General features: G+C 43.3%; 1 protein-coding gene across 1 annotated transcript in view; it reads right to left on the bottom strand.

Moving 5' to 3' along the window:
- Nme7 (NME/NM23 family member 7) overlaps positions 1 to 27,404 on the bottom strand; it is a 129,429-nt gene that overhangs the window by 18,623 nt on the left and 83,402 nt on the right. The window contains 1 exon segment of the mRNA NM_138532.1: positions 18,192 to 18,299. Coding sequence (NP_612541.1) covers positions 18,192 to 18,299 — 108 coding nt within the window.

Genomic DNA, 27,404 nt, shown 5'->3' with positions numbered 1-27,404 from the left:
TGCCTTGCACTGTTGGAACCATAGCCACAGTAAGATAAGGGTTTCAATTTCCTCGGAATTCCATTTTCAGGCTTCAGGTTTTAGTTAGATGGTGTTTGATTACACAGTGCACACAACACTCATACCAAAGAGAATAAAGAATATTTATGGTTATAACTAAAGGAAGGAGAAAAAACTGAGGTGTGAGTGATGGAAAAATCCAGGGCTTCTGATTAGGGACTCTTTTCTGCATGCCCAGCCACGTGACCTTAGGTAAGCTACTTCCTTCTCTGGGCTACTCTCTCCTCACGGGGAAAGCAAGGACAGACTTAGGTTTGGTTTGCTCCAAAGTAAAATCCAGAAATGGGGCTCAGGGAGGGAGTCTCAAATGTTGTCACCTGGTGGCAAGCTCAGAGTATGTTCTCTTATACAGCACAGGACAGACACAGGAAGCAGGAAGTACTTACTGCCCCAGGTCTCGGCCGGCCCCACTGTTGTCTACATGGAGAAACTAAATTATAAACCCACTTCATGCACTTAAATGCACAGGATGGAGAGTTTCCAGTTGTTACCCTAATAAATCCTGACTTGGTCCCTTTGACCCCACTTCCACACATTAGCCAGGGAAATTCCTTAAAAACAAACGAAACAAAAATAAAGCCAAAATAGACAGAAATTCAGACCATTGACAACAATGAAAGATAAATACTAACAGACAGAACAGGACACTATCAGCCAATCGTGCCAGCACTCATCTCCCTGACCCCCCCACACACCTGATTTCCTGCTGCTTTCAGGGTGGAGGTGCCCATTCTTAAAATAACTTGGTGTAGCATCCATCTTTCCAGGCCATTTCAAGGTGGTTTGCCAGTGCACTTTATGGGCCCTGCTTCCTTTTCTGACCACAGGGCCTTAGCACAGGCTGTTCTGCTGGAGACCTTTTCTCTTTTCTGATTAGCACTCATTTCTTCAGCTCTCAATTCAATTATCTTTTGCTCAAGAAAATCTTCCTTAACCTCTTCCTGCCCGAGCTGTCTCTGCTGGTGCTAAGTGACTACCACTGACTTCCTTTGTTACGAAGACCTCCGTTCTGGGAGGTACCTTGTTCACTCTTGTCTCCTCAGAGAACTCCCTGGCTAGTGCTTGGTGTTTAGTCAGGGTCAATAAAATGGTCGTTTTTTGTTTTTGCTAAGGAAGTCTTCCTGGTGGTTTTAATTTGGTGCACAGTTCGAGACACCAAAGTTTCCTGAGATACGAAACAGGGCCACGGTGATGTTTTACTTCATTTTAACTACGAACAGCAGCATCCGCCCCTTAGGACTTTTCACTGCAAATAGTCTTAATAGTTTTTGGATTGTGGGTCAGGCTGAGCTCTAATTAAAGCTATGGATCCTTTTCATAAGACAGCGACTATGTGCACTACTTTGAAGAGAGTGTGGAGGTGTTAGCTCTGAGTCTGAATGTCTGAATAAATCTGAAACAAGCTCGACTTCCCGTGCTTCCTGCCCTTCCCTACCCAATATTATTTAAAGTCTAATCCACGGAATCCATGGATGTCTTTAGCATACACAGCATTTCCTCTGCTAGAATAATGAGATCCTTAAAAAAAAATCCAGTCACTAATACTCAGAACAAACCTTTATCCTCTAAGAATATCACCTGACTCTTACACTAGGAAACAGCCAAGTTTTTTCAAGATGCCGTGGACCTGATGAGGATCTCAGCATTTACTGTGTGAGCAGGAAAGGACCGATTTCAGTGACCATCTTTCCTACAGACCATTGCATTCACTAGGAGTGGGAACTGAGTAAGCCCTAGACAGGGTGGCTGTAATAAACATATACAAAGTCAAGAAGGGGAAGCTATACAATGTAGAGGACCTAAGGGAACATATGGCTAACTCCCCTCAGCTAGGAAAAGACACCTGACTATCAGCCGGTGAATGTAAGTGTATCAGCAAAAGCTGTTCAAAACACAGCTATGCCACGGGGTCACTGAGCTCCTGGGAAAATGGCAACCAAGTACTGCATGACAAGCTAGAAATGCTGGTGTCGCTTCTGCCACAGAAAAACTATCACCCAGGCAGCGGAGCAATAGACTACTAAAACACTTGAAGGAAAGCCTCAGAAATCGACCAGCATGAGGGCATCAAGGGAAGCCCCTGTGCTCACTGTGTATGGGGTTTCATAACCCTTTGCTGTGTGACTTGTAAGCACCAGATCGTAGCTCTCGGGCAGTGGTTGTCCAGTAGCCACAGAGTTAATGTGCAACAAGCGAAGGGGAGGACTTTGCACGGAGTTTTGGACAACTGATATTCTAAGCAAAGAAATGATTTTGTGGCTGTAAACTGCAGGAGTGACTCATTTACTCAGCAGATTAGGCAATGTGCAGCTGCATGGAAGAAGCCAGCAGGGCCTGTGTTCATCACCTGCACACCACTCCTTATATAACAATCTGTGGGGAGGTGTAATGGGTTCCACAGTGCGCTTGGTGCAATTCCACGAGAGGGCCAGTCCACACACTGGTTCTCACTTATCATCCCCGTGCTAGATTCCTTTATTGTTGGAGGTAGTGGCTGTAACCAAGGAAACAGTACAATAGAGGCAGTGGAAAAAACATCAAAAGCCTCACTGAAAGAATGCTCTTTTCAAAAACAGGGATTTTTTTGTTTTTAAACTTCATGTGCATTGGTGTTTTGCCTGCATGTATGTCTGTGTGAGGGAGTTGGAGCCCCTGGAACTGGAGTTACAGATAGTTGTGAGCTGCCATGTAGTTTCTGGAATCGAATCAGGGTCCTGTAGAATAGTAGCCAGTGCTCTCAATGACAGAGCCATTTCTCCAGCCCCTAGAAGAACCGTCCTTTAAAGGACCCACTGAGAGTCCCTAGCCAGCCTCCTTTCAGGTCACTATAGTGATGGGAAGTTTCATTGACAGAGTAAATTGTGTCCAATATATAAAATGACTGCCCAAAAGAAGACTGAAGAGCTACTAAACCAGAATGTCTTCCCCACCTTAAAATGAATTTGAAAACAAAAATACAGAATTATATATAAAAAACCTTTCGAGAAAGGATAATGGTATTCAACACACAAGGTGCAGAGAGCTAAGACAAAGACGAGCCTGAGTGCAGAGCCCGGGAGAAGCGGAGCGGGAAAGAGTATCTATGATTGCAGGTGTGAACTTTCCATCAGTCCCACTCAAACGGTAGACAAATCTGTATTTTTCAAGAATCAATCATAATCTGATATTTTACCTATATTGTAAAATGAAAACTTTGATGCACCCATGATTTGGGCCACTCATAGAGGCATTCTTCATAAATTAAGCAAAGCTGAGTGTGCTTATCTCTATCTGTACATAGATTCACTACGACCACAAGCTAAACCCTTTGGGGGACCGCATAGCAACCCTGCAGTGACTGATACACTACGGACAGACCACAATGCACACAGCCTGGTTACCACTAGCCCCTTCCCAGGGTTTAGACCACAAAGCTATGTCGAATCTAAGAATTATCTTTAAAGTTTTCAATAATTAGACCAATAATTCTATTCTGCCTACTGTATTCACCTATTTCTACAACCATTTTGTCAGTAATTATATCAATGAGAATTAGGTGCTAAGTTCTTGGGCTACAGGGAATACATGATTCCTGCTCTTGAGGAGCTCCACACTGAAGAGAAACAATGAAAAAATAAGTAAAATTACCGAATGTCAGATGCTGCAAGAGAGACATGAACAGGGTGTGATTTTGTTCATCAAGTGGGAGCGATGAGACCTGTGCATTTACTTAACAAATACTGATGACATTCTCTCCTCATGGATAAGTGGAGTGAACTTAAGATGATCTTTTCTCATTCCAGAGATTTGCTCGGGACAGCATAGGAGCCAACAATGAGGGAATTCTAAACTAATTAATTTTGTAATTCTCATTTACAATAGAAGAAACACGTATGGAATAAAAAACACAAGGAAGGAGCTGGAGAGATGGTTCGGCAGTTAAACGTACTTGCTGCTCTTCCGCAGGACATGGGTTTGGTTCCCAGCATCCACACGTAGCACACAAACCATCCATCACTCCGGGTCCAGAGGATCCAGGACCTTCTCCCAGGCCCCTCAGGCATCAGGCATGCACGGGGAACGCGGACATACATGCAAGCAAAGCATTTATATACAAAATAAATTAAACAAGCCTTAAAAATGAAAGTAAAGGGTTGAACATGCTTCTAAATCTTTCTGATTTTCTTTCAGGCGACCGAAAGTTCTAGATACTTTGTAATGTCTTCCCTCACACTTAGCCTTTCTGCTGTCATTCTCTAGTCCATCACGTGCTCAAGAGACTGCACAGAGAGCTAGTGAGCTTACAGAACACAGACTCTGGCCCCAAACCGCCTGGGTTCAATCTGTATTATGTCATGCGCCAGATGAGTGGCTTTGAGAAGGTTGCTTCAGTCTGTGCTTCAGTAACTGAGCTGTAAATGGAGTTATCACATGCACTTCACTGGATCCTTGCACTAGCTTAGTTAATGCACATAAAACAATCAGATTAGAACAATTCTTGGCACGAGGCCAAGACTCCTTACACGCTAGTTTACCCTGACACCATACAGATAAAAACGCAAAGTTGGAGTTGAACAGATAGTCATTGATTAAGGCAGTTGCTACTCTTGCAGAAGATCCAAGTTCAGTTCCTGGCATCCACTTCAGGCGGTTTACATCATCCATCTACTCTGGTGGACCCCACACCTCTTCTACTAGCATCTGCAGGCACACATATCCCTACACAACCATATATTCCTACACACAATTAAAACTGATAATCAAAGTCGTAAAAAAGTTAAAAGCCAAAAACAAACACAAAGTCAATTAGCAGCTGGCATGGCAGAATACAGATAAATTCTAAAGCAGGATGAATTTTTAAAAGTAGTCACAAAGGTGTGAAGAGAGGTGTTTGTGGTCAGTTCACAGCGTTCACACAGTGGTTCACAGCTTCCGCTCCAAGGGATCCAGCACTGTCTTCTGGCCTTCAAGGGTACCATGCTCACTTACGTGTATTGTAAGCAAAATATTCACCATAAGATAAAAATAGTCACAACTAGACTTTAGTAAATGACTATGTAAAGTAAGCATTTTTCTCATTATATTTTGGAACAGATCAATAACATTTTTTAAAATTAAATTATTCTTAATTCAAAGACAGAAAGTGACTTTGCTATTGACAAGATGAGATGTCAAGATTCTGTCTGGTGGGTTCCTCGGTGTTTGAATACATGTTCAGGTGATTCAGAGCAGGAAATTTTCTTGCTGATTCTTTACAGAAAGTCCCTCACATGGTAGCAGTACTTCATGGTGTTGGAGGCATTAGACACTTGAAGAGTAAAATCTTTTCAAGTTCTTTAAAGGCTTGGAACAATCTGGAAAACCTTGCTGCGTCTACTGTCCTTGGAAACCCGGGGCCTAATATTTTCCATCTATTATACTATTCTTCTGACATTTTTCTAATCAGAATAGAAACAAAACTGCCTAATAGACAAAATGAGGGATTGCAGTAGTAGTTATGAGGGGAAAAGAGGATGACTTTGATTAGACCATCAATGTTTTAGGCTCCTTTCTAAGTTCTTGATGCAGGCCTTTAATCAGTTACCTGAGAGTTACTCATTACCTCAGAAACAATTACTTAGTCACTGACTAAGAAATGAACAGTGTGCAGACCAAAGACAAGGACTCGGGGTCAAAGTGCAGAGGGACAAAGCATGAGTAAAAAGTCGCACCTTCCTCCTCAGGTTTCCAGAGCTAAGTGAATGAAGACACTAGACAGTGTGGTGCTGGGTAGTGAATGATGGATCAGCGATGTTGGGGGAAAAGACACAAAGACATCCTTCCTTGATGTCTCCTCAAAGCTGTCCACAGAGCCCCATGTGAGCCAGTTCTGACAGTCTGTCAACTGTTCAGACCACTGTGGTTCCTCAGGCTCGGGCTTAGAAATGAAGTCGGAGGGAGCACGAGTGTTTGCTGGTTTTAAATACTTACCTCTGAGAGTGGATGTTTCGGTTACACACTTCTTTAGAGGACAAACTTGCATGGCATAACGCCCCTCACTTATACAGTTCTAAGATGATGATTCCGTCTTCTAATTTCTTTCCACTTTATGGTTTGGGGTGCTCTCCTGATCCCCAATCACCCTTGTTTAACTAAAGAATACTTATTTAAGGCTGACACAAATACTTTCATGTTCTTTGAGAAGGGCAATTTAAGAGTCAGAAGGCAAACAAGCCTCTCTGGACCCGGTTATCAAAAGGAGAGGCTCCATCTTGGTGACAGGTCACAGCTAATGGAGAAATGGTTGTCAGCCTTACCCCAGGCTTCAAGGACTTTTGTTCACCTCCTAATCTATCATGTCGAAAATTGTATACTCGTTTAAATTAAAATATCAGCAGTACTGAAATTCATCTGAGATTTTGTGTGTTTTCTATCTAGTGACTGCAGAGTGAGTTGTTTCTTACAGAGCAATTATACTTGATGTCTTAGCTCAGCTGTAAGGAGAGGCTAAGAAGCCTGACACCTAACGAGCGTGCCAGGAAAGTTACAACCATTCCTCTTCCTCCCGGGTAAAGGCTGAGGAGGGAACATCTGCGCATGTGCAGACGGCCACCCTACTCAGGTTCCAGTAGAACCACCCTACTCAGGCGTGCGCAGAGGACACGGAAGCAGGTGGCCAGACCAGATGTTCAGGTGTTGATGCTCCCGGGTGATAGGTGTGAAGAGAGGAATAAAAGGGTGAAGAACAATCGAGCACCCAGAGCCACACACCTGCCCCAGGGAAGCCACATGCTACACTTCTGCAAAGGCTCTTGGGCCCAATGGCCATCTCTCTTTGCTGGGGTGGAGCTTAGCACTACCTGGAACGGCTTGGGTATATCTGGAGAGAAGGAGAACAGAAATAAGGGAGGTTCCAAGACTAAGACATAAGCGTGGGGCTGGGGAATCCATGGGTGGGGGGCCCTATTCTTATCAGCCCTGTCCTTACGAGCATCTTCCTTCCATCTACCTTCAGAAGTCTCTCGTCATGGCTTAGCTGACTTATCTACTGACTGAACCCCATGCTTGACATCGAGGCATTGGGTGAGTGAGTCCTACCACAGAGCTCCCTCTAGACACACATCACCTCGGCTGTGGCGCACGGCTTCAATCGTCCATCTTCCTCTTAGCAGCCTCTACTTTTAATTTTGCAACGAGGAAGGAGACTAAACAAAATCAACTGTAAATGGCACTTTTTATAAGACATTATAAACTTGTATATTTTATTTATTTTTTTAACCAGTAAAAGGTAATGTATGTTCCTTTGTTGATATATTTAGGGTTGTACTGGCTGGCTCTGTGTGTCAACTTGACACAAGCTGGATTTATCAAAGAAAAGGAGCCTCCCTTGAGGAAATGCCTCCATGAGACCCAGCTGTGAGGCATTTTCTCAGTTAGTGATCAAGGAGGGAGGACCCAGCCCATTGTGTGTGGTGCCATCCCTGGACTGGTGGTCCTGGATTCTATAAGAAAGCAAGCTGAGCAAGCCAGGGGAAGCAAGCCAGTAAGCAGCACCCTCATGGCCTCTGCATCAGCTCCTGCTTCCTGACCTGCTTGAGTTCCAATCCTGACTTTCTTTGGTGATAAACAGCAGTGTGGAAGTGTAAGCTGAATAAACCCTTTCCTCCCCAACTTCCTTCACGGTCATGATGTTTGTGCAGGAATAGAAACCCTGACTAAGACATGGGTATTTAAATTTAATGACTGGGGCTTTTCTTAAAAAAAAAAAAAGTCATTGCCTTTTATTTTGATCCTAATACATTTATTTTCCAATGACTGAGTTTAAAAATAGTGAAATGTTTGATAATACAAGATAATTAACATCAAATTAAGACTATTTTTAAAATAATTTTTGAAAAGATTTTGATTTTTTAAATTATGGTTGTGTTTTAAATTATGGCATGTGGTGGATATGTAAATTTGAATGCAGGAGTCCATGGAGGCCAGAGATGTTTCTGGAGTTACAGACAGTTGTGAGCTAGGAATCAAGTTGTGAGCTAGGAATCAAGGTCCTCGGTAAGAGCAGTTCTGGCTTTTAACTGATACACCATCTCTCCAGCCCCTAATTTAATGTAGTCTTTTCAGTTTGACACCAATTAGCCTGACATTGCCCCTCTTTTCTGAGATAATATGGTACTAGCTTAAAATGAAGGCTTGAGGCACAACGGTCTAAACAACTTTCCTAAATATCAAGAGAGCCGCAGAGCTGGAATTCACACCCAGACAGTCTGGTTCGAGATGCATTTGCCATATTCAAAATATTTAGCCACAGAGCTAGCCCTTAACACAGTGCCACTCCTTTTAACATTGATGAATTTTGAGGGCAGTGCATTGAATGCCTGGCCCCTGGGGGTTGAGGAAATAACAAAATACGAGCGACCTTCTCACCGAGCAGAGGCAAGCTATTATTTTCAGAGATTGCATTCATGTAGATATGGGTTGTTCACAGCAGGATATTTTTAAATGGTCTCATGCTGGGCTCCTGGATCCTTCAGACTCAATACTGGATGATCAGAAGGTCTGCACTTCGATCCTTGGTTATGGGGAACTCTATCAGGTCATTTTCTGTCCAGAAACCTTCCAGGGATCCAACATTCTGCAGCCAAGGAAGCTACTGTTTGCTGTTCGTAGAGAAGCCTTGCGCCTTCACCCATACTGGGCTCCAAAGGCCATCATGGAGATGGGCATCTGTCTAGCAGTGGTCTTGGGATCTTCCCAACAAATCAAGAATTGGCTCTTAAATTGAAATTTTTTAAAAAAAATAAGATTTGGCCCTAGTTTCCTAGGGGAAGAGCATTAGGTTTGGGGTTTGAGGCAGATTCGAGGTTGAACTTCCACTTCGGCCACTTATTTGTAGTGTGGTCCCAGGAGTCACTTCACCCTGGAGAGTTACTCTGCCATGTATAAACCGGAGGTGACGGCACTGTCAGGTGATCTAGGTAAAACCTCTTGATAATGTGACATGCATTGCTCGGTAAATAGCATTTATTACTTTTATCATCCATAGCTTAATGTTTGCTGTTACCAGAAAACTTAAAAAGGCCCCATAACGTCTCTGTAATTTACATTTCGAGATTTATCTCCCATAATTTATTAACACAGCCCTCTACTTTGACCAGATTTAATAAACCAACTGTCTCAAAACAATAGCCTGTCATGTTCTTTTAGGCACATAAAAAAACAAGAACAAAACAAACAAACAAACAAACAAACCCCGGCTTTATATTCTTCAAGCCTCCTCAGCGTGGTTTGCACAGTGGAATTTCCCCGGGGCCTTCGGCCACAGCCACAGTCACAGCCACAGTCATGGCCACAGTCACAGCCACGGCCACAGCCACAGCCACAGCACAGCACAGCCACAGCCACGGCCAAGGCCACGGCCACAGCACAGCACAGCACAGCCACAGCCACGGCCACGGCCACAGCCACGGCCACAGCACAGCGCTCCCTCTGAGCTCTCATGGTTACGCCTGCCAATCTTTCCTCACACGCTCTCCCTCTGACACCACTGGAGAACGCTCCACTGGAGAACGCTGCTGCTGTTTAGAGTCACTACACCTCAATCCTGCAAGTTTACTTATCTTGTTTGGCTGATCTAACACTCGGTTCCTCAAAGACTGGAATGAAACAGCACCCAGTGAAATGACCATACATTCTCGTTAGCCAATGAATGAAATTCATTACATTCAAATTAAGAAAAGTTATTTTTAAACTATATTATGCCGAAGGACACAATGTGAGGATTTTTTAAGTTTGTGATATTTTAAGTTTTAAAAGTAGAAAACTATGAGATCAGACCAATAAAATCCAGTATCATATTCCTGTGACTTAAATCTTAAACCGTTTCTATCCCTTTTTGAACTATGAGACATGATATATGTCTTCTCCATCAGTTCTAAACAAAGCCAAGAGTGCAGAGTCCATAGTTATGTGGCTCTTCCATGGCTGCTGGCTGCTTTTCCACAAATGGTGGCTGGCCCGCCCACCCATCCATCCATCCATCCATCCATCCATCCATCCATCCCATCCATCCATCCATCCATCCATCCATCCATCCATCCATCCATCCATCCATCCAGACAGCTTTTCACCACTTCCCAGCTAAGTGGGAAATCCAGGACTTCAAGAAGTGTGTAGTACCAGGCGAGGGAGTGTTTCCACCGGGGGGGAAGGAGGGTTTCCTCACACACATGGAGTTGCCTGAACCACGTGACCACAAAAAGCAGAAAACCTGTAGTGACTTTGCAGCTGTCTTTCAACTATCAACCCAGGACAGAGCTCTTGTCCCTGCTGTGCACGAAATGATGCTGGTGGGAGGTGATTTTCCCCCAATGTCTTTACTGGCCTGTTTTGAAAGTGTCCATGATTGAGAAGTCACAAACATAAAGACACTAATGGAGGAACATAACAGTGAGAGTGGGCAGCGGCTCTGTCTTAGGGCAGTGGCTGTCCAAGTGTGGCATCCTGATCCATGACAGTGCCAAAGCAGGACTTGTTAGAAGGGCAGGCGCTCAGGCTTGGCCAGACGTAGCCAACCAGAGACTGAGGAGGAGAATGGTAGGCTGTTTAAAGCAACCTCCAGGAGATCCAACACCGCTGCTTACTTTAGGAAGCAGAGCTTTGGGAACAGGAAAGGAACTGAGACAATGTGTGACGATTCCTAACTTGATCTTTTAAGGTCTTTCTTAGCCCTACGGTTTGGCATAGTTACTAATTAATTTGTTTTTCAAAAAAGTTTTCTAGTGTCTCCACTGATTTTTATAAGTGTCTATGTCTACATACACGGTGATCAGTCACATTAAGGCCTTCAACTTGTCCTTAAGGCGTTCATCTTGTTCCTAATCACAATGGGAGGAGAACTCAATTAAAACAAGCTAGCATGAGAGATGTACTGAGAAACTGGAAGGCTATGGACCTACACTTCTCTTTATGGCCGTGGGCACTACGGCAACTGCTCTAGTATTATAGAGTCAATGTTGATAGGAACTACATGAAGGAAACAGGAGTTATGATTATTAGGGTAAGTTCTTCCAGCACTTCATTATTAGAGATTAGTCCGTGTTTTTGAGTAAAATTCAAACTCTTACTTAAGCTGAGTAAGAGAGACATGAGTGGTTTCAACAGCACAGATGTCTGCACTCAGGGACTAGTGTTATCATGGCTCGTCCCCACCACTCATCCTTCAGACCCAGTGTGTGACTCACAGTGCCACTCTGACCTTCCTAATGTCATTTGAAAATCACTGTCTCTGGCGACACTCATCCAGAACACCAAAATTTTTCCTGAATTATCTTTATAGCCATCTCCTCCCCAATACATCTCTACACCTATACACACACACACACACACACACACACACACACACACACACACACACACACAGAGAGAGAGAGAGAGAGAGAGAGAGAGAGAGAGAGAGAGAGAGAGAGAGAGTCACACCTGTTCTTTTTCCCTAGGCAGCCCATGACCTGACCTCCATTCTTCCACACTATCCAGAATGCCCTAACACAGACATGACCAGGCTGCCCTCCAGAGAACCTTGGATCGCTAATGGCTCTGGATAAAGTTCAGATGTCTTCACATGACTTTACAATGCCTCCAGTGACTCTTCTAACTTTTCACTTGTCACCTCCCACTTCCTGGTCAAAGCACCAGCCTCGCTAGACTATTTTTAGGTCCTAAGAGAGAACTGTGTTTGCTCTTGTCTTTCTATGTCATGTTCCCTCTTTGACAGTGAACTAGTAAGAATCACGACTCTGCTTCCTCCAAGACAGAAACTAAACAAAGGGTCAATCACGAGGGTCAATCACGAGGGTCAATCACGAGGGTCAATCACGAGGGTCAATCACGAGGGTCAATCACGAGGATGAGGGCAGACCTGTACTAACCATGGCCTGTAAATATGGGGCTGTCCAATCAGACCACATCTTACATCTGCTTCCAGCTAGTTCTTGAGTCCCTAGGACAAGAATGGACTCACAAAGACTTGCCTGGGTTTCAGGCTTGCTTCCACCAGCTGCTGATGCGTACAATGTTTAAATGGTTCTTAAATCCCAGTTACCAATCAAAAATTGATAGAACAATGCTACAGAATATTTGGAGAAGAAAAACAGAAGAAAAATGCATATTTTCCCATTATATAGCACAATTAATATAATTACCAGTAGAGGCTATGGAGCAAGATTCTCGTAACCTATTTACTGCTATATTCTCAATACAATATGTGTGTGTGTGTGTGTGTGTGTGTGTGTGTGTGTGTGTGTGTGTGTGTGAGAGAGAGAGAGAGAGAGAGAGAGAGAGAGAGAGAGAGAGGTGGGGTATATATACACGTGTGCTATGCACACCTTCGGAGGCCAGAGGAGAATGAATGTTTTGTGTCCTTCCCATAAGGCTCTCTGCTCTGTTCCTTTAATGCAGGGTTTCTCACCGAACATGGAACTTACGTTTATTATTAGGGTGGACACAATCCTCAACAATTTGGCTCCACCTTCCTTTCTGCCCAGCACTGGAATGAGCCAGCCCCCAAGCCACAATTCAGGGTGCACTAAATGATAATATCTGAGTGGAGGGTGACTGGTCCATCACCCTGCAGTACAGAATTCAGATCTCCCTGAATATGCTAACTACGCTATTACAGTCCAGCAACAGCTTTGGGTCAGCACTGGGGACAGCATTGTCTGTGCTTGCTGGAGATCCTAGGTGTTTTCTGCAATAAAGGCTGGGAAGGAAACAATTAGCCGTGATCCTACATGACCACCAGTAGCAGGGAGAGGTTAGGAATAGCCTGGAGGTGGAGCAGGGGACAGTATACACAGCTATGCCACATTTTCTTGGACAATGAGGAACTAATGACTCCTTACATGGGGAACACATAGCATCAGCAAAAGGAACTGGTCAGTGTCACGATAGAAGGGCAAGTGACAGCTAGCTAGAAAAGTATCTGACAAAGAAGTAAACAAGTTAATTTGATTAGAATTGTTATTTTCAAAGACTTCAAAGTCACACAAGTGAACTGAAAACAGAGTGGCTGTGCCATCTGAGAGAAACGAAGAGAAGAGGAAATGAAGAAACTGTGCTGCCCTACGCGCTGATGGTGTCACTACACCTGTCACTTCTTAAGGCAGATGCTCACTGTGTGGTGACGGAGGAAAATGCTCTTTGTGGTAAAAATCCACAGAAGGTCCTTGGGTGTGATGGTAGCTCATTTCCATATTTTCACAGAAACCTTTGGTGGTTATTGGACTTTTTTCTCAGGAAATGAAATTTTCCCCTTGTTAAGATTATATTGTTGGTATAAAACACAGCCTGTGTGTGGAGGTCAGAGGATAACCCGCTCGAGTTAGGTCATCAGGCTCGGTGGCAAGCTAAGTCATCTTGCCAGCTTCCAAAGAGTTTTACATAGATTCTCAAGGAATAGGCCTTGGTATTGGTGTTTTTAAAACCACCTCCATGAGTCTAATATAGTGGCTCACTCCTTCCTAACACTGTGACCCTGTAATACAGTTCCTCATGCTGTGGTGACCCCCAAACAGAACATTGATTTCATTGCTACTTCATAACTGTAATTTTGCTACTGTTATGAATCATAACGTAAATATTTGGTCACTGGTGACCCCTGTGAAAGGTCATTCAACCCCCAAAGGAGGTGTAACCCACAGGCTGAAAACTGCTGTTTAAAGGCAGAAAGAATGTTTGTGTATTTGTTTGTTTTTTTGTTTGTTTGAGACACGGTTTCTCTGCGTAGCCCCAGCTGTGCTGGAACTTGTTCCTTAGATCAGGATGGCCCTGAACTTGGGGAATCTGTCTGTCTCTACTGTCTGTCTCTGCTTCCAAGTAATGGGATTAAAAGTACTTACCACAATACCCAGGAAAAGGCAGAAATGACCTTAAAAGGCCTAATAGATTTTATCATAAAAGTAAGAATCAATAAAATATGTACATATTAAAAATACCAGCAATTTGAGGCAATTTATACAAAATAAATTTATTATTTATCTTTTAATTGACATAAAATTTAAAAAAATCATAAGTTAAACATTTTTTTTCAGGCTAGGGCATGGTGGCACATGTCTTTAATCCAAGAATTTAGGAGGCAGAGGTAGTCATGTCTCTGAATTCAAGACCAGCCTTGACCACATACCAAGCTCCCGGGCAGCGGGGCCTACCTAGTGAGAGACCTTGTTGTCTCAAAAAGTATTTTTTTTCCCTTAAAAAGTCTTCCTTCGGGCCGAGGCTCTGTGTAGGCACCAGCTCAACCTCTCCATGTTCAGTGGGGTGTGGCTGTGTTGTCCTTATCAATGGGGCCTCACGGTAGTTTGTGGAGAGTAACTTATTGTCTTGGCAACAGCCTAGGTTGTTTAGGGATTTCCACTAGACCCTGTTAGTTAATAACTCAATTGTGTATAACCTAGTCAATGTGCTGGAAACGTTTTTTGATGCTCTGAAGGCTAAAACAAAAACAAAACAAAAAAAGAAAAGTAAAAACAAAACAAACAAACAAACAAAAAACCATAAAAACCAACCCAGCCAGAAACCCTCCGATCTGCAATGTGTCTCCTGCCTGCATGGTATGCCAGGGCAGTGGTGGCACAAAGCTCATGTCAGTGACCAACGAACACTTGATCTGACTTAAGGCCATCCCACAAGGCAGAATTCATACCCAACACTGCCTGGGTGACCAAGAACCTGGGACTAGACTGCCTAGGGACCTGGGGTAAAACCAAACACTAGTCTGAAAAAAGCTGTAGAGATGAAATGGCTCCAAATGATACTCTGCTATCCTCCTGTGTCAGTGCCTTTCAGCCATCATCAGAGAAGCTTCCTCCTTCAACACATGAGAGAGAGAGAGAGAGAGAGAGAGAGAGAGAGAGAGAGAGAGAGAGAGAGAGAGAGAGACTGAGAGACCAAGACCTTGAAACAGGATGTCTCCGTCAAATTCCTCCCTTCAGAGCTCAGGGAACTTCAGATAGGAAGAGAGCCAGATATGGCGAAGGACACCAAGAAAACAAACATCTAAATCACCGTGAGCAGAGCTCATATGAATGCACAGAGACTGAGGCAGCCCACACAGGGCCTGCATGGGTCTGCACAAGGTCCTCTGTGTATGCATTATGGCTTCCAGTTTAGTGTTCCTATGGGACTCCCGAGTGTGAGACTGAGTGGGTCTCTTGCTTGTGTCTGCTCTTGGGACGCTTTTTCTTCTGTTGGGTTGCCTTGTTCAACTTCAATGAAATACTTTTTAGTTTAGCTAATTATCTTTTATTTGTTATGTTTCGCTGTTATCTCTCAGAAGCCTGTCCTTTTCTAATGAGAGACAGGGAGGTGGAGGATATGGGTGGGAGGGGAGGTGTGGAGGAACTGAGAGGAGTAGAGAGAAGGGAAACTCTAATCAGGATACATTGTGTGAGGGGGAAAATCTATTTTAATAGAAGGGGAAAAAAGGAAAACATAGTTTAAAGAAATTGCCTTCCTTTGTTTTTGGCCTAGAAATAACTCTCTTTTTGTTTCCCCATCCTAGCTGTAGACTACAATTTCCACTACACTTACATTGTTGGGCAACCATCGCCACCCATCTCCATTGCCCTTTACCATCATACAAAACCCAGCCCACTGCCAACTTGGCAACAGCTCTCTCAGTGACTTGACAAGTGGCCCACAGCAAACACTACTCCGTTTTGTTTTGTTTTTCTGCCCCTTTGTATTTGACAACTCTAGGTACCTCATAGAGTAATCATACAATATTTCATTTTTGGTATTGGCTTATCTCACTTAGCATGATGTCATCAAGCTTTATTCATGTTGCAGGATGTGTGTGAATTCCTTCCTTGCAGGGAACCACATCCCCACATATGTTTATGCCATCATCTGCTTATCTGTTATTGCGTTGATGGGCATTTGAACCACTTCCGGATTTGTGGCCATATGGATGCTGCTGCTATGAACGTATGGATGTCACTACCAGCGTGAGCCCTGCTTTTGTTCTGAGAAAGGGTCTCACTATATAGCCCTGACAGGCCTTGAATGCACAGAGATCCGCCTGTCTGGCTGCCCAAGTAATAGGACTAAAAGTGTAAACCACCAGACCCAGCAGTGAGTAATTCTTTTGGATGTACTGTTGGGTCATATAGAACTTTTAGCTTTATACTTTTGGGGGACCTCTATCACTTTTTACTTCTTATGCGTTATACACATTGATTCCAGTTAAAAGTAACGTTCTTGCCAGAGGTGACAGTGGCAGCCCATGCTTTTCATCCCAGTTCTTGGAAGGCAGAAGCAGGCAGAGCTCTGTGAGTTTGAGGCCACCCTAATCTACACAGTGAGTTCTAGTACAACCAGAGCAAGACAGAGGAACTCTGCCTTGAAAAACAAAACAAGAAAGGAAGGAAAGAGAGAGAAAAACATTCTTAAGGCCAAATCAAATCATTTTGCACTTTCAAAAATAATTGTTCACTGTTCGTTATTTAAATTTAAATAAATAATGACAGGGAAAAATGCAGCTGTATAAATTATTTGATTTGAAGATGCTACCTAATTTCTGAGTCTTTACTTTGTTTTCCTGAGAAACCAGATATACAATCAGCTTAGCAGAGTTGCTAAGACAGTAAAAAATAATCATTTATACAAAGTATCATGGTGAAACTTGGCATATGAAAAGTACCAGTAAATGGTCCTGTAGAATGGCATATTGACCTATTAAATCTTATTAGAATATTTTTATGACTCGAACTTAATGATAGCAGTCAGCTAATTGAAAACCACATTCTATATATTTAACCAATTCTCCAATCTCTTGCTTATTAAACCCTATAAACTATAATCAATGCCAATAAAAAGTATTAATTATTTAATGAGTAGCTTTCTGCATATACTGAATAGTAAAAGGTGGACTTGTGCTGTTCTCAGTTTATTTCTGAGGCTGCCCGGGAACTTTGGGGACCAGGGGATTCTTCTGGCCTAATAGCAGTGCTACTTATAAGCTCTGTCTTGAGAAACGGGCCATCAGTCTAACTGGAGAGTGGTTGGTTACCGTGTGCTGTTCCTGGCACCATTGCTTCATTGGGTTTTCTTGCCAGTTCAATAGTTATTGGAGCTGCAGGGTTCAAATCTGGGTAAGACCACTGATTACTTTTGTTTGCACTGCACACATCACCTCCAAGCACTATGGAAGCTAGGCGGTAGGGATGAAACTTCCACGTCAGCACTGGTTTGGTTTCTCCATGTTCTTTGTGGTATCTTATGGTCAAGTTCTAGAAGGCTAACCAAGAGCAATGACAAGAGCCTTTAGTTATTGACCAACATCTCCCTATTCTTATCAGAGAATCTTCTTCTTGTAGTAAGTAGTACACGATGGTTAACACAGAGACTCACAATTGGTCAATGTGCAAAGAGTAAGACACAACATGGAGCTCAACTCTAAAGAGGATCTACATATCATGCCCCTTCCTCTCTAGGCAAAGGGCTACTTGCAGGAGACCGGTAGAAAGATTGTGAGAGCCAGAGGCAGTGGCTGACTGAACTGGAACACTGTTTTCTAGAGAACACAGCAGTTGCACATAAAAAAATCACAGTGATTGTGGTAAGACTTCTGCAAACTCAAGTTAAAACAATCTTTACTTGAAGGGAGGCAGTCATGAGTCCTGCTCCTAGCTCAGGAGATATTGGCAACTGATGGCTTTTGGGAAAAGAAGAGTTGGTTTTCTTTCATGGTGTGACCCTAATAGAACAAGCATGCTCCAATACATGGCCCAGCACCTAGGAGTTTTAGGGCAGCACAAACTGGACTCTGTTTTTTTGTTTTTGTTTTTTCTTTAAAAAGGTACGTAGTTGGGTGGGTAGAGAGGTATGGATGGGTCTGGGAAAAATTGGGATGGGGTTTGGTGTGACGAAAATATACTGTATAAAACTTGAACAATTAGTAAAATTAATATTTTAAGAAAGAAATTCTTTTGTCTTACCCTCTGGAGTCCCTTGGACCACAGGTGGATGCTTGAGTGTATCTGACCAGTTGAGTATACCAGTGTGAAGTTATTGGATGGCCAAAAGCCACTCATAATCTCAGACTATCAAATGGTGTGAGATGCGTAAGAACTATGGAGACCACTGATGAACCTGAAACACGGGCAGGTTTTGCTTACCTCCAGGAGCCCATCCTCTGGCAGATCTGTACAATGAACAGCATTTTGAACCTTGGTTTTACCAAAATTTGCCCTGAGGGTCTCAGGTCGTAAATGCCGGGCGATTTCCTATGAAATACATACATATATATAGTTTAAAGTTAGTCATATGTATTAATAACAAAAAGACATTAGCTACATAAAATGTATTATTTTATTTTATAAAATTCAAGTTATATATTGAGGGTGACAACTTTTCTTGGAAACACCATAAATATATACAAAATTTGTTCACTGAAAAATTTATATTTACTAGTATGAACTTTTTAAACATTAAAAAAATTAGGTTGGATGATGATGAGGCCTTCTTGGTCTACAGAGCAAGTTCCAGGATAGCCAAGGCTATACAGAGAAAACCAGTCTCAAACTCCCCACCCTCAATGTTTTTTAGTGCTGAATTACTCTCCCTCTCTCTCTCTCTCTCTCTCTCTCTCTCTCTCTCTCTCTCTCTCTCTGTGTGTGTGTGTGTGTGTGTGTGTGTGTGTGTGTGTCACTGGGGTAGGCTTTGATGTTTCAAAAGCCCATTCCCGGCCTAGTCCTCTTACCTCCCACCCCCTTGCTTGTGGATGATGATGTAGTCTCCCCTATTTTGCCAGTACCACAACTGCCTGCTGCCATGTTCCCTGCCACCACACCATGATGATAGTGGACTAAGCCTAGGAAACTGACAGCAAGCCCCCAATTAAATGCTTCTTTATGGAGTTGTCTTGGTCACAGTGTCTCTTCACAGCAATAAAAGAGTGACTAAGAGACATAAAAGACCTTTTCTGTGGGTCAGTGTATAGTGTATTGTATTAGGAGACACACAATGATTACATTGCTTTTTATCAACTGATTACTAGACCCACATAAGATAAGATTACCGTGAAAAACATATCTTATAAGGATAGTAAATATCTTAACTTTGTTTAAAACAAACCAGTTTTTGTAGTATTGATTTAAAAGTTTAAAAACTTTAAATCAGCTTAGCATAAGCTCATCTTCAAGGAGAAAAGTGGTCACAAATAGCCCTGGGTTTACTGAGGCTCGACAGATGCAAGAGAACAAGGGAATAATAACATCTGGGCAAACATCCTAGTGAGGAAGTGTAGCCCTGCGTAAGGAGGCAGGCGCGGTGATGGAGAGGCAGACCAGTGGGCTGGCGCCCAGCTGATGGGGTAGATAGGTCCTGAGACAGAAGTGCTGGGCAGCTGAGGCACCAGCATGGTGGTCCTTACATCACCGGCAAATCTCCAGGAGTGAGGAAAGGGAATGGTAACCACAAGTCTAAAGGTCTAACCACGGCTGAAGTCAAGGTGACTGCCGGAATGTTAGAACCAAGGACAGGTTGCATGGCTAAGTTACTGAATGACCACGTCTGTGGATATGGAAATCAGAATGGTGCCAGGCATGACCACAGTGCATGGATGTGAGTAGCATTCACATCAAATTGAGGGTGCTTCAAAAGGTTTCATTTCTTTAATTACAGCCACGAGTTATTGTAAGGACACACTGAATCAATGTGAGCCTATGTACTGAATTTAGACTATGGTGGAGCTGCAAGTTCCAATCATCTCATGACATTGAGATCGTTATAATGTGGCACAATGTGCAGCCCACCTGACTGTGGAGCTACCAGTGTGTGTGTGTGTGTGTGTGTGTGTGTGTGTGTGTGTGTGTGTGTGTGTGTGTGTGAGAGAGAGAGAGAGAGAGAGAGAGAGAGAGAGAGAGAGACTGTCAGTCAGAGTGTGTCTGTCAGTCATATCCAAGGGTAAGAATGTGACTATGCACGGTCAGTGACACCTGACAGTAACATCGAGGGACTATGTGAGAAGTTTATGTATTTCTTATGTAGTTTCAGCATCCTTAGAATACTCCTACATTCTAGATCAAGCAGCACACCATGCTATACAGGGAGCAGCCTCCACCCCAAGAGTTTAGGCTTTCATTTTGGATCATGTAAAAAAGGTCCTGCAAAACTGAAATGCCCTAAATGCATATTCCACATACGATCAACACACAACGTCAGGTAAAAGTCAAGAGTGATCTTTCCTCATTGCAAGCCCCTTTCATGATCCAGCAGATCTTCCCTAATTATTCCTAACACACTCCTGTTCTTTCTTCTACTTACACTCTACAGTGGAAACCACCATGTGCTGGCCTTTCTTTAAAGCATTCTTTTTTTTTTTCCTTTTTTTTCGGAGCTGGGGACCGAACCCAGGGCCTTGCGCTTGCTAGGCAAGTGCTCTACCACTGAGCTAAATCCCCAACCCCAGTGCTGGCCTTTCTTAATGAGCAGAAATAACTTCTGGACACAAGGCCAAACTAAGCACCAACAATTTCATTTAATACCATACACAATTCTTTAGAAGAAACTTCAGTATTGTACATGACAGTTTATGCTGAGAAGAGTGCACTCCTTAAAGAGTAATATTTATTTACACTTAAAGTCAACAGCCTTTCAAACCACCAAGTTCCTGGCATACTCATGCCCCTGGACAATGTGGTGCCCAAGTTCCCAAGTACTTGGTTATTTCTCATTTCTGTTTAGATAATCCTGCAGCAGGAGGAAAAAAAACCAAACTCATCCTTATGAATGCCCTCTAAGTCTATAGCAAGAAAACAATCACCACAGTATGGTGACCAGCATAAAACTGAAAACAAAGGAGAGAGCGCTTATTTCATTATTCTAAGCTGTGTGCATTTCAGAGAATGCCACTGAGCACTGAACAGGCCTGTCCAGCTGATAAAATATGTCCATGCAAAGAACCAATTGCTCCTATAGTCAGCTGCTCCCTTCGGTCTTCACTAATGCAGGAGAGACAGAAGAGTGAAAAACTGTCTCATCTCGTCTTGTCTGTGATCCACAATGCCACCTAAGCTGCTTCAGGGAGGGGCACCGGCGTCTCTATACTGTCACAGATTCTCTTCACCCTGAGCCCCTTTGATACTTAGTATTCGGGGTCATTCCCACATTCCTCGAGCTCTCCCTTTACACATCCCACGTGCCATGATCCAATCTCCACAGGTTCCTCTTGCCACTCTCAATTTAGTCTTGGGTTGTTTCTTTTTCTTCTGTCATTTTATCTTCCATTTTCTTTCTCCTTATCTTCTGGGTCTCTCCCTCCCATCACATTTAGTGCTGTCCATGTCTCTTCACATGACACTTGAGCCCCTAACATCTCAACAACATCTCTCAGTTAATCCATTGGAATTTTATACTCTATCTGTCCAAACATAAGCTTATTATCTTCTCTCCCAGCCATTCCTCCTCCTAATTTCCCTCTCTTCATGAACAAAACTACAGCTCAACCAAGAAGCCTAAGAAAAAGCTTTGAAGTCGTCCCCAAATGCCTCTTCCCTCCTTAAGTCCACATCCAGGCTGTCACAACACTGACTGCTTTGCACAGCATTCCTTCTGTCCCCTTCCCAGCCACAGTGCTCCAGTTTATTCTCCTGCTATATTTAGACTTCGGTGGTCTCCTAAAGAGCTTTTTACCTCTACTATTAACTTTTATCTCATTTGTTTACACGTATGCTCATTTTATGAATTAGAAAATCCATAAAAACTTAATGACTTGAGATTGATCACACTGAAAGTTCATGAAAGATGCCTGGAGTATCAGCATTAATGACAGTAAGAGTGAATGAGTCAATCAAAGGACCAGTAATGCCCAAGTTATACCTGTTAAGGTGACAGAGGAGAAACTCAGCCACTTAGTTACCAGTGCTAACTCCTTTTTGCTATACTCTCCAGAAGTGTTTATCTCAAGGAATTCAGAAGAAAATTCCTTTGCCATATAAGTAACCACCATTTGATTGACCTATTTTTCATCCTCATATATATGTGTATGATGTGTGTGTTTGTATGACTGAAGGGGCATCTGTGTGCCATAGTATGTGTGGAGATCAGAGGTCAACCTCAGACGTCAACCGTGGCCTTATACCTTGTTTGAGATGGAGTTACACTGTTTGCCACAGCGTACATTAGTCCAACTGCCCCCCAAACTCCTGAGGGCTGCCTGTCTCTGCCTCCCATCTCACCACAGCAACACTGAGATTCCACATGCAAGCTATTAGGCTGGGTGTTGTGGAGTCTGGGGACCAGAACTCAGGTCTTTGCACTTGTATGGCAAACACTTTAGCCACTGACCTATCTTCCCAGATCAACTTCCCTATTTGGGCATTGATGATTTTGTTTATCTAAACTTTGCAAAGTAGGACACACAGGGCTGAGAAGGCACTGAGAACCCTGAACGCTAATTCCGTATCTTTGAAGGAGACCTGCTCCAGGACATGACTTGGACCTCGGATAATGTAACTGACATAAAATTCCATGTGGCACTCGTGTGACACAGGTTCCAATCCAAGGGCTCACACTTGCTAGGAAACCACTTTATCACTGCGCTCACACTCTGTTTTATTCCCGTTGAGACACTGTCTCACTGCCCAGTCTGCTCTCAATCTTGGGATTCCCTTACCTCAGCCTCTCCAGCAGCTGTGCCACCATTTCTAGCTAATTCACATTCTCACGTGTGACCTGGAGGCACATGACAGTGAGGCAAGAGTCCACATAGGGATAAACTCTCCCTCAGAGCTGCAATACTGTGCATGTTTCCATGGTTACGTACTTTCTAAAGTGGAACCATTGTGCTGGGACTGTGGCTGTGGTTTGTAACTCTGCCACTTGGGTGGCTGAGGCAGGGTAATCTTAATCTTAAAACAATGCATTACTAATTTATTCTACGCATGTATCATGCGCATGCCTGGTGCCCATGGAGACCAGAAGAAGATGGAGAAAGGGAGTTACAGATGGCTGTCAACCACCTCATGGGTGCTAGGAATGGCACTCAGGTCCTCTGAAGACCAGCCAGTGCTCTTAGCCTGAGTCATCTCTCCAGCCCCAGGGGCCATGACCTCAAATCTTGCCTAGGGCTACAGGGTGAGTTCAAGACCAGTCTAGATAACTTAGGGAAACTCAGTTCCAAATTAAGAAAGCAAACAGAAGGCTAAAAAAGACTAGTGGTAGACACTTGCTTAAGATGTCTAAGAGTGCCTGGAATTACCACCTAGTGGCACACACACACACACACACACACACACACACACACACACACACGAGGGGCGTAGGTAGAGACAGAGACAGACAATTGTGTTTAGTATGTGTTAATTATGAGAACATGGATAACTTCAATAAGAGTTGCTCTCATCAGAAACCTGTTTGTCTTAGTGTCTTCGTTAACAGTTTCCCTAAGGTGCCACAAAGAAGAACGTTTCCTCAGGGGTCACATTCTAAAGGCAGTAATAGAACTGTAATTTGTGACTATAATCTTGTACCAAATTTACAGTTAAAAAATCAAAACAACCCATTCTACCTCTCATTCTCTTCTAGATTATCCATTCTACCTCTCATTCTCTTCTAGATTATCCATTCTACCTCTCATTCTCTTCTGGGTTATTTGGCCTCTTTTCTCCACCAAAGCAGGGCCTATTAAAAATTCATTTTTTTCTTATACGATCGGAACAAAGCAGTCATTCCTAAAGCTAAATGCCAACTTTGAATTTCAATATAACCGAATACCTGAGAAAACCACAGGAAAAGCGACTTCAGAACTACTATCCAGGAGTAACAGATAGAATTCGGGGCACGTGCAAGCCAGGCGCTCACCCTGCTGGTTGTCACATGTCCTGTCCCAGATCAACCTCATTGTCTCCCCCCACTTCCTTCTCAGCCACTCACCAACTCAGGTTCTCTCTGATTCACTGCTGTCAGACACTCAGACTAGATAGCACAGGCTACCTCAACATGCCAAAGCCCATGGATCACTACCTAATCTATTTACTGTTCTGTGTTGTACCCTAAATGCCACACTTTGCCTAGTATATGATAGCTGCTTGGCTGATTGCCAGTGTGTACATTCTATGAGTCTCTTCCCAGAGTTGGTAAATCCATTAGAAGTGCCACGGGTGTTTTACTCAGCTTAATACATCTGGTAACATTCGGTACATGTTACACAAGGCAGAACTTCACATACATGTCTGTGTTGCACTGACCCCTATATTTAAGTATACAAAAAGTATACACCATAGTTTATGAAATACACACATTTCAAAAGTCACTCATGCAGTAAAACCTCTATGACTGAACTGCAGAAGGATTAAGGTGAACTCTGGGAAATACAGTGCACTGACCAGATCTTACACTGGGGAATCAGTCTCAGGAACATTCCAAAATTGCTACTATGTACAGGAAAAGCTGCAGCCACTTCTTCACCTGCTTCCTGTGGATGAAGCTGTGCTAGGTACAGTCTTGATGGAAACTTGAGATGTACACAAATAACCAAACAGCCCCCACAGGCCCCAGCTCTAGACGCCGCCATCCGTCCAGTTCTTACATGGATAGGCTGCAGAGGAACCCACAAGGTAACCAGAGCACAGCAGCTCTGAGAAGGTGGCCTGCACTGTCTATTTTTCATGAGTGCAGCAAATCGATTCGTTCAAATCCCTGAAGGTGTCTTTTGTGAGAAGGGCATCTCAGAGGATACATGAGAAAAATGGGCCTTTGAGGGCAGGTGTGCTACGGCTATTTCACTCTGCTTTGTTTAAAGTCTGGGGTTGGGGTGTGGGGGGTGTGCACAAGTGTTCTCCTATTTTCAGGCTAAAATGATAATGTCACGATCTACCCGATACAGGGTAGAAACCTGATACTTCAGTCTCAACTATGCAGCATGTCACCCCAAATGTATCCAGGGCCTGCCTCTGGGCAAGCTCCTACCCTGGCCCATTCACCAAGGACATCCATCCATTCAACTGTTATTTTCTTCAGCCTCCAAGAAACACACCTGCCTCAGCCAAGGAGAGAAACTCACTCTCTCTCTCCTCTCTCTCTCTCTCTCTCTCTCTCTCTCTCTCTCTCTCTCTCTCTCTGTCTCTGTGCTTTCATAGAGGTCGGCAATTACCACTGTAGCTGTTCTCCAGGGAGTTTAACGGTCACTAGTTCTTATTAAAACTAGAGTCAGAAAAAGCATCTGTACAGAGAAGTCAAATCAAAGCAAAGAAATTAAAGGAAATGAGAGGAATCCATCATGTCTTTCAGAAGCAGACGAGGACACATAGCAACAGCAGTCAGATACTGTGATGTCTTTCCTAACTGGGACTCGCTAGGCTGATAGCATCAGCTTCTTGTGGGGACACTGGTTATCACCGAGGACAGGGAGTCCTGGCTCACATGGCACAATTCGAGATTCAGGAAGAAATTCTCTCTGGAGTTTGGGAAACACTGGGCTCTTTGTAAGCACTCCACGTGTTTTCTGCCCACTGTATTTACGAGGTTCTCGCAGCCTCTGTATCACCGAATCCCACTTGCTTTACTACCCCATGTTTGCACGGAGATTCTCACTCAAAAGGGAGTCTGAAGTTAGTGAGCACCTTAAGTTTTTTGTTGTAAGCTAAGGATTCAAAATCGATTTCCAGTACAAATATTGTGTGTCAGCAGGTAATTTAGCTATAATGGTGCTGTCCCTTTAAGAATTCTCTGTTGCAGAGTCCTCTCACAATGAGTTTTATGCATTCAAGCTTTGAAAGATTTATTTACCTTATTAAACCTTTTAAAATAACAAAATACCTGTTTAAGCCATTTGCATTATTTATTTACTCACCATTATTATTTTTGACACTATGGTATCTTATTAAGTGACTGTTAGAGGACAAAAGCTGACTTTGGGCACATTTTTCCATAAACATATGAAAAAGCCCCCAGAAACTACAAGTCACAGAGAATGCAAATACTTATTAGTATGGAAATATTTCGTGTAGTTATTTTCTCCCCTTTAATCGATCTTTTTGATGACAGTCCCTTATACTATTTTTATTAATAATATTCAATACAATGAAATGCTAATTAAATGCAGTACTGAAGGCACAGTGCCAAGAGAACGAACATCAGTTCAGATGCAATCCCCTCACAGCTCCTTCCGCCTCCACGTCCTTCCCCATCGGACGCCTCCTCTCCCCCTCCCCTTTCAAGGCTTGTGTTCTGTGGCCGTCCCCACACCCTTCAACTCTCTTTATCCCACCTCACGAGTCCTTTCTGGTTTCCTGGCTTCTCCTGTACTCACTCCCAGCTCAATACAAATACTGAGCACTTAGAAGCTATATCTGAGCATGAGAGGATACACAGTGTTCATCTTTCTGAGCCTTGGTACTCTTGCTTACAGAGTACTTTCAGTTCTATCTCTTTTCCCTGGAAATCCCATAGTTTCATTTCTACTTATGGCTGGATGGATTCCATATCATGCGTGCAAGTTTTCATAATCTATTCATCCACTGACGGGCATCAGGGCTGACTGCTTCCTTGCTACTATGAAAAGAGCTACGGTAAACATGAATGTAAGTACTTCTGTAGGTCATAGAGTTCTTTGAGTACCTGCAAAGAGTGATACGGGGGGTAGGGTGTCATAGGGAGATCAATGTCCAGTGTTTTCGGTGGCTACCCCTCTGGTCCACAGGGGCTGTCTCAGTTTACACTCCCAGCAACAGCGAAGGAGGCTGTCTTTCCCTGATGTCTTCTCCAGATTTTGTCCTCATTTGTTTCCTGATGATTTATAAGCTATGCTATAGAAATTCCTATTTTTAAGTCAGTGCAATGATACATGGAGATATGCTATCATTTAAAAATATAGCTGCTTCTACATTGGATTCTGCCCTCAAATGTTATTAAGGAAGAGATTTGAAATGCAACGATTCCCATACATTCTCACATGAGTTACCCCAGTACTTGTGTGACTACGTTGTTGGTTAGCCGCTCTCCTTTCCTTGGTTGGGTCGACTCAGAATGCAGAGCACAGAATGCAATACGCTTAGCGAATCAAACTCCCCATGGAGGATAAATTTCTGTCTGGTGAACAGACTTCCTTCTTAATAGAAATGCATGCATGAGCTGCTTCATGTAGGCTCTGCAGTGTCTAACGTGTCACATGTGACAAGAGGGCAGGGTTGTGCACTGTCAGAGGACAAACACTGCACACCCAGAGCCCCGGCTTCCGATCATCATTCAGGTTAATGAGGATCTCAATACCAAGTTCTTCTTTTGTATGTTAATGTCCACTGGGAATCGGCATCCATCTTGGTACTCAGAGAGAAGGCAAAGGAAACCATGAAGTGGTTTAAACCACTCTTTTACACTGTCAGTTTTAC

Source organism: Rattus norvegicus, chromosome 13, assembly GCF_036323735.1.
Source record: "Rattus norvegicus strain BN/NHsdMcwi chromosome 13, GRCr8, whole genome shotgun sequence".
In the NCBI taxonomy this organism is placed as follows: Eukaryota; Metazoa; Chordata; class Mammalia; order Rodentia; family Muridae; genus Rattus; species Rattus norvegicus.
This window is presented reverse-complemented; position numbering and strand designations above follow the sequence as displayed.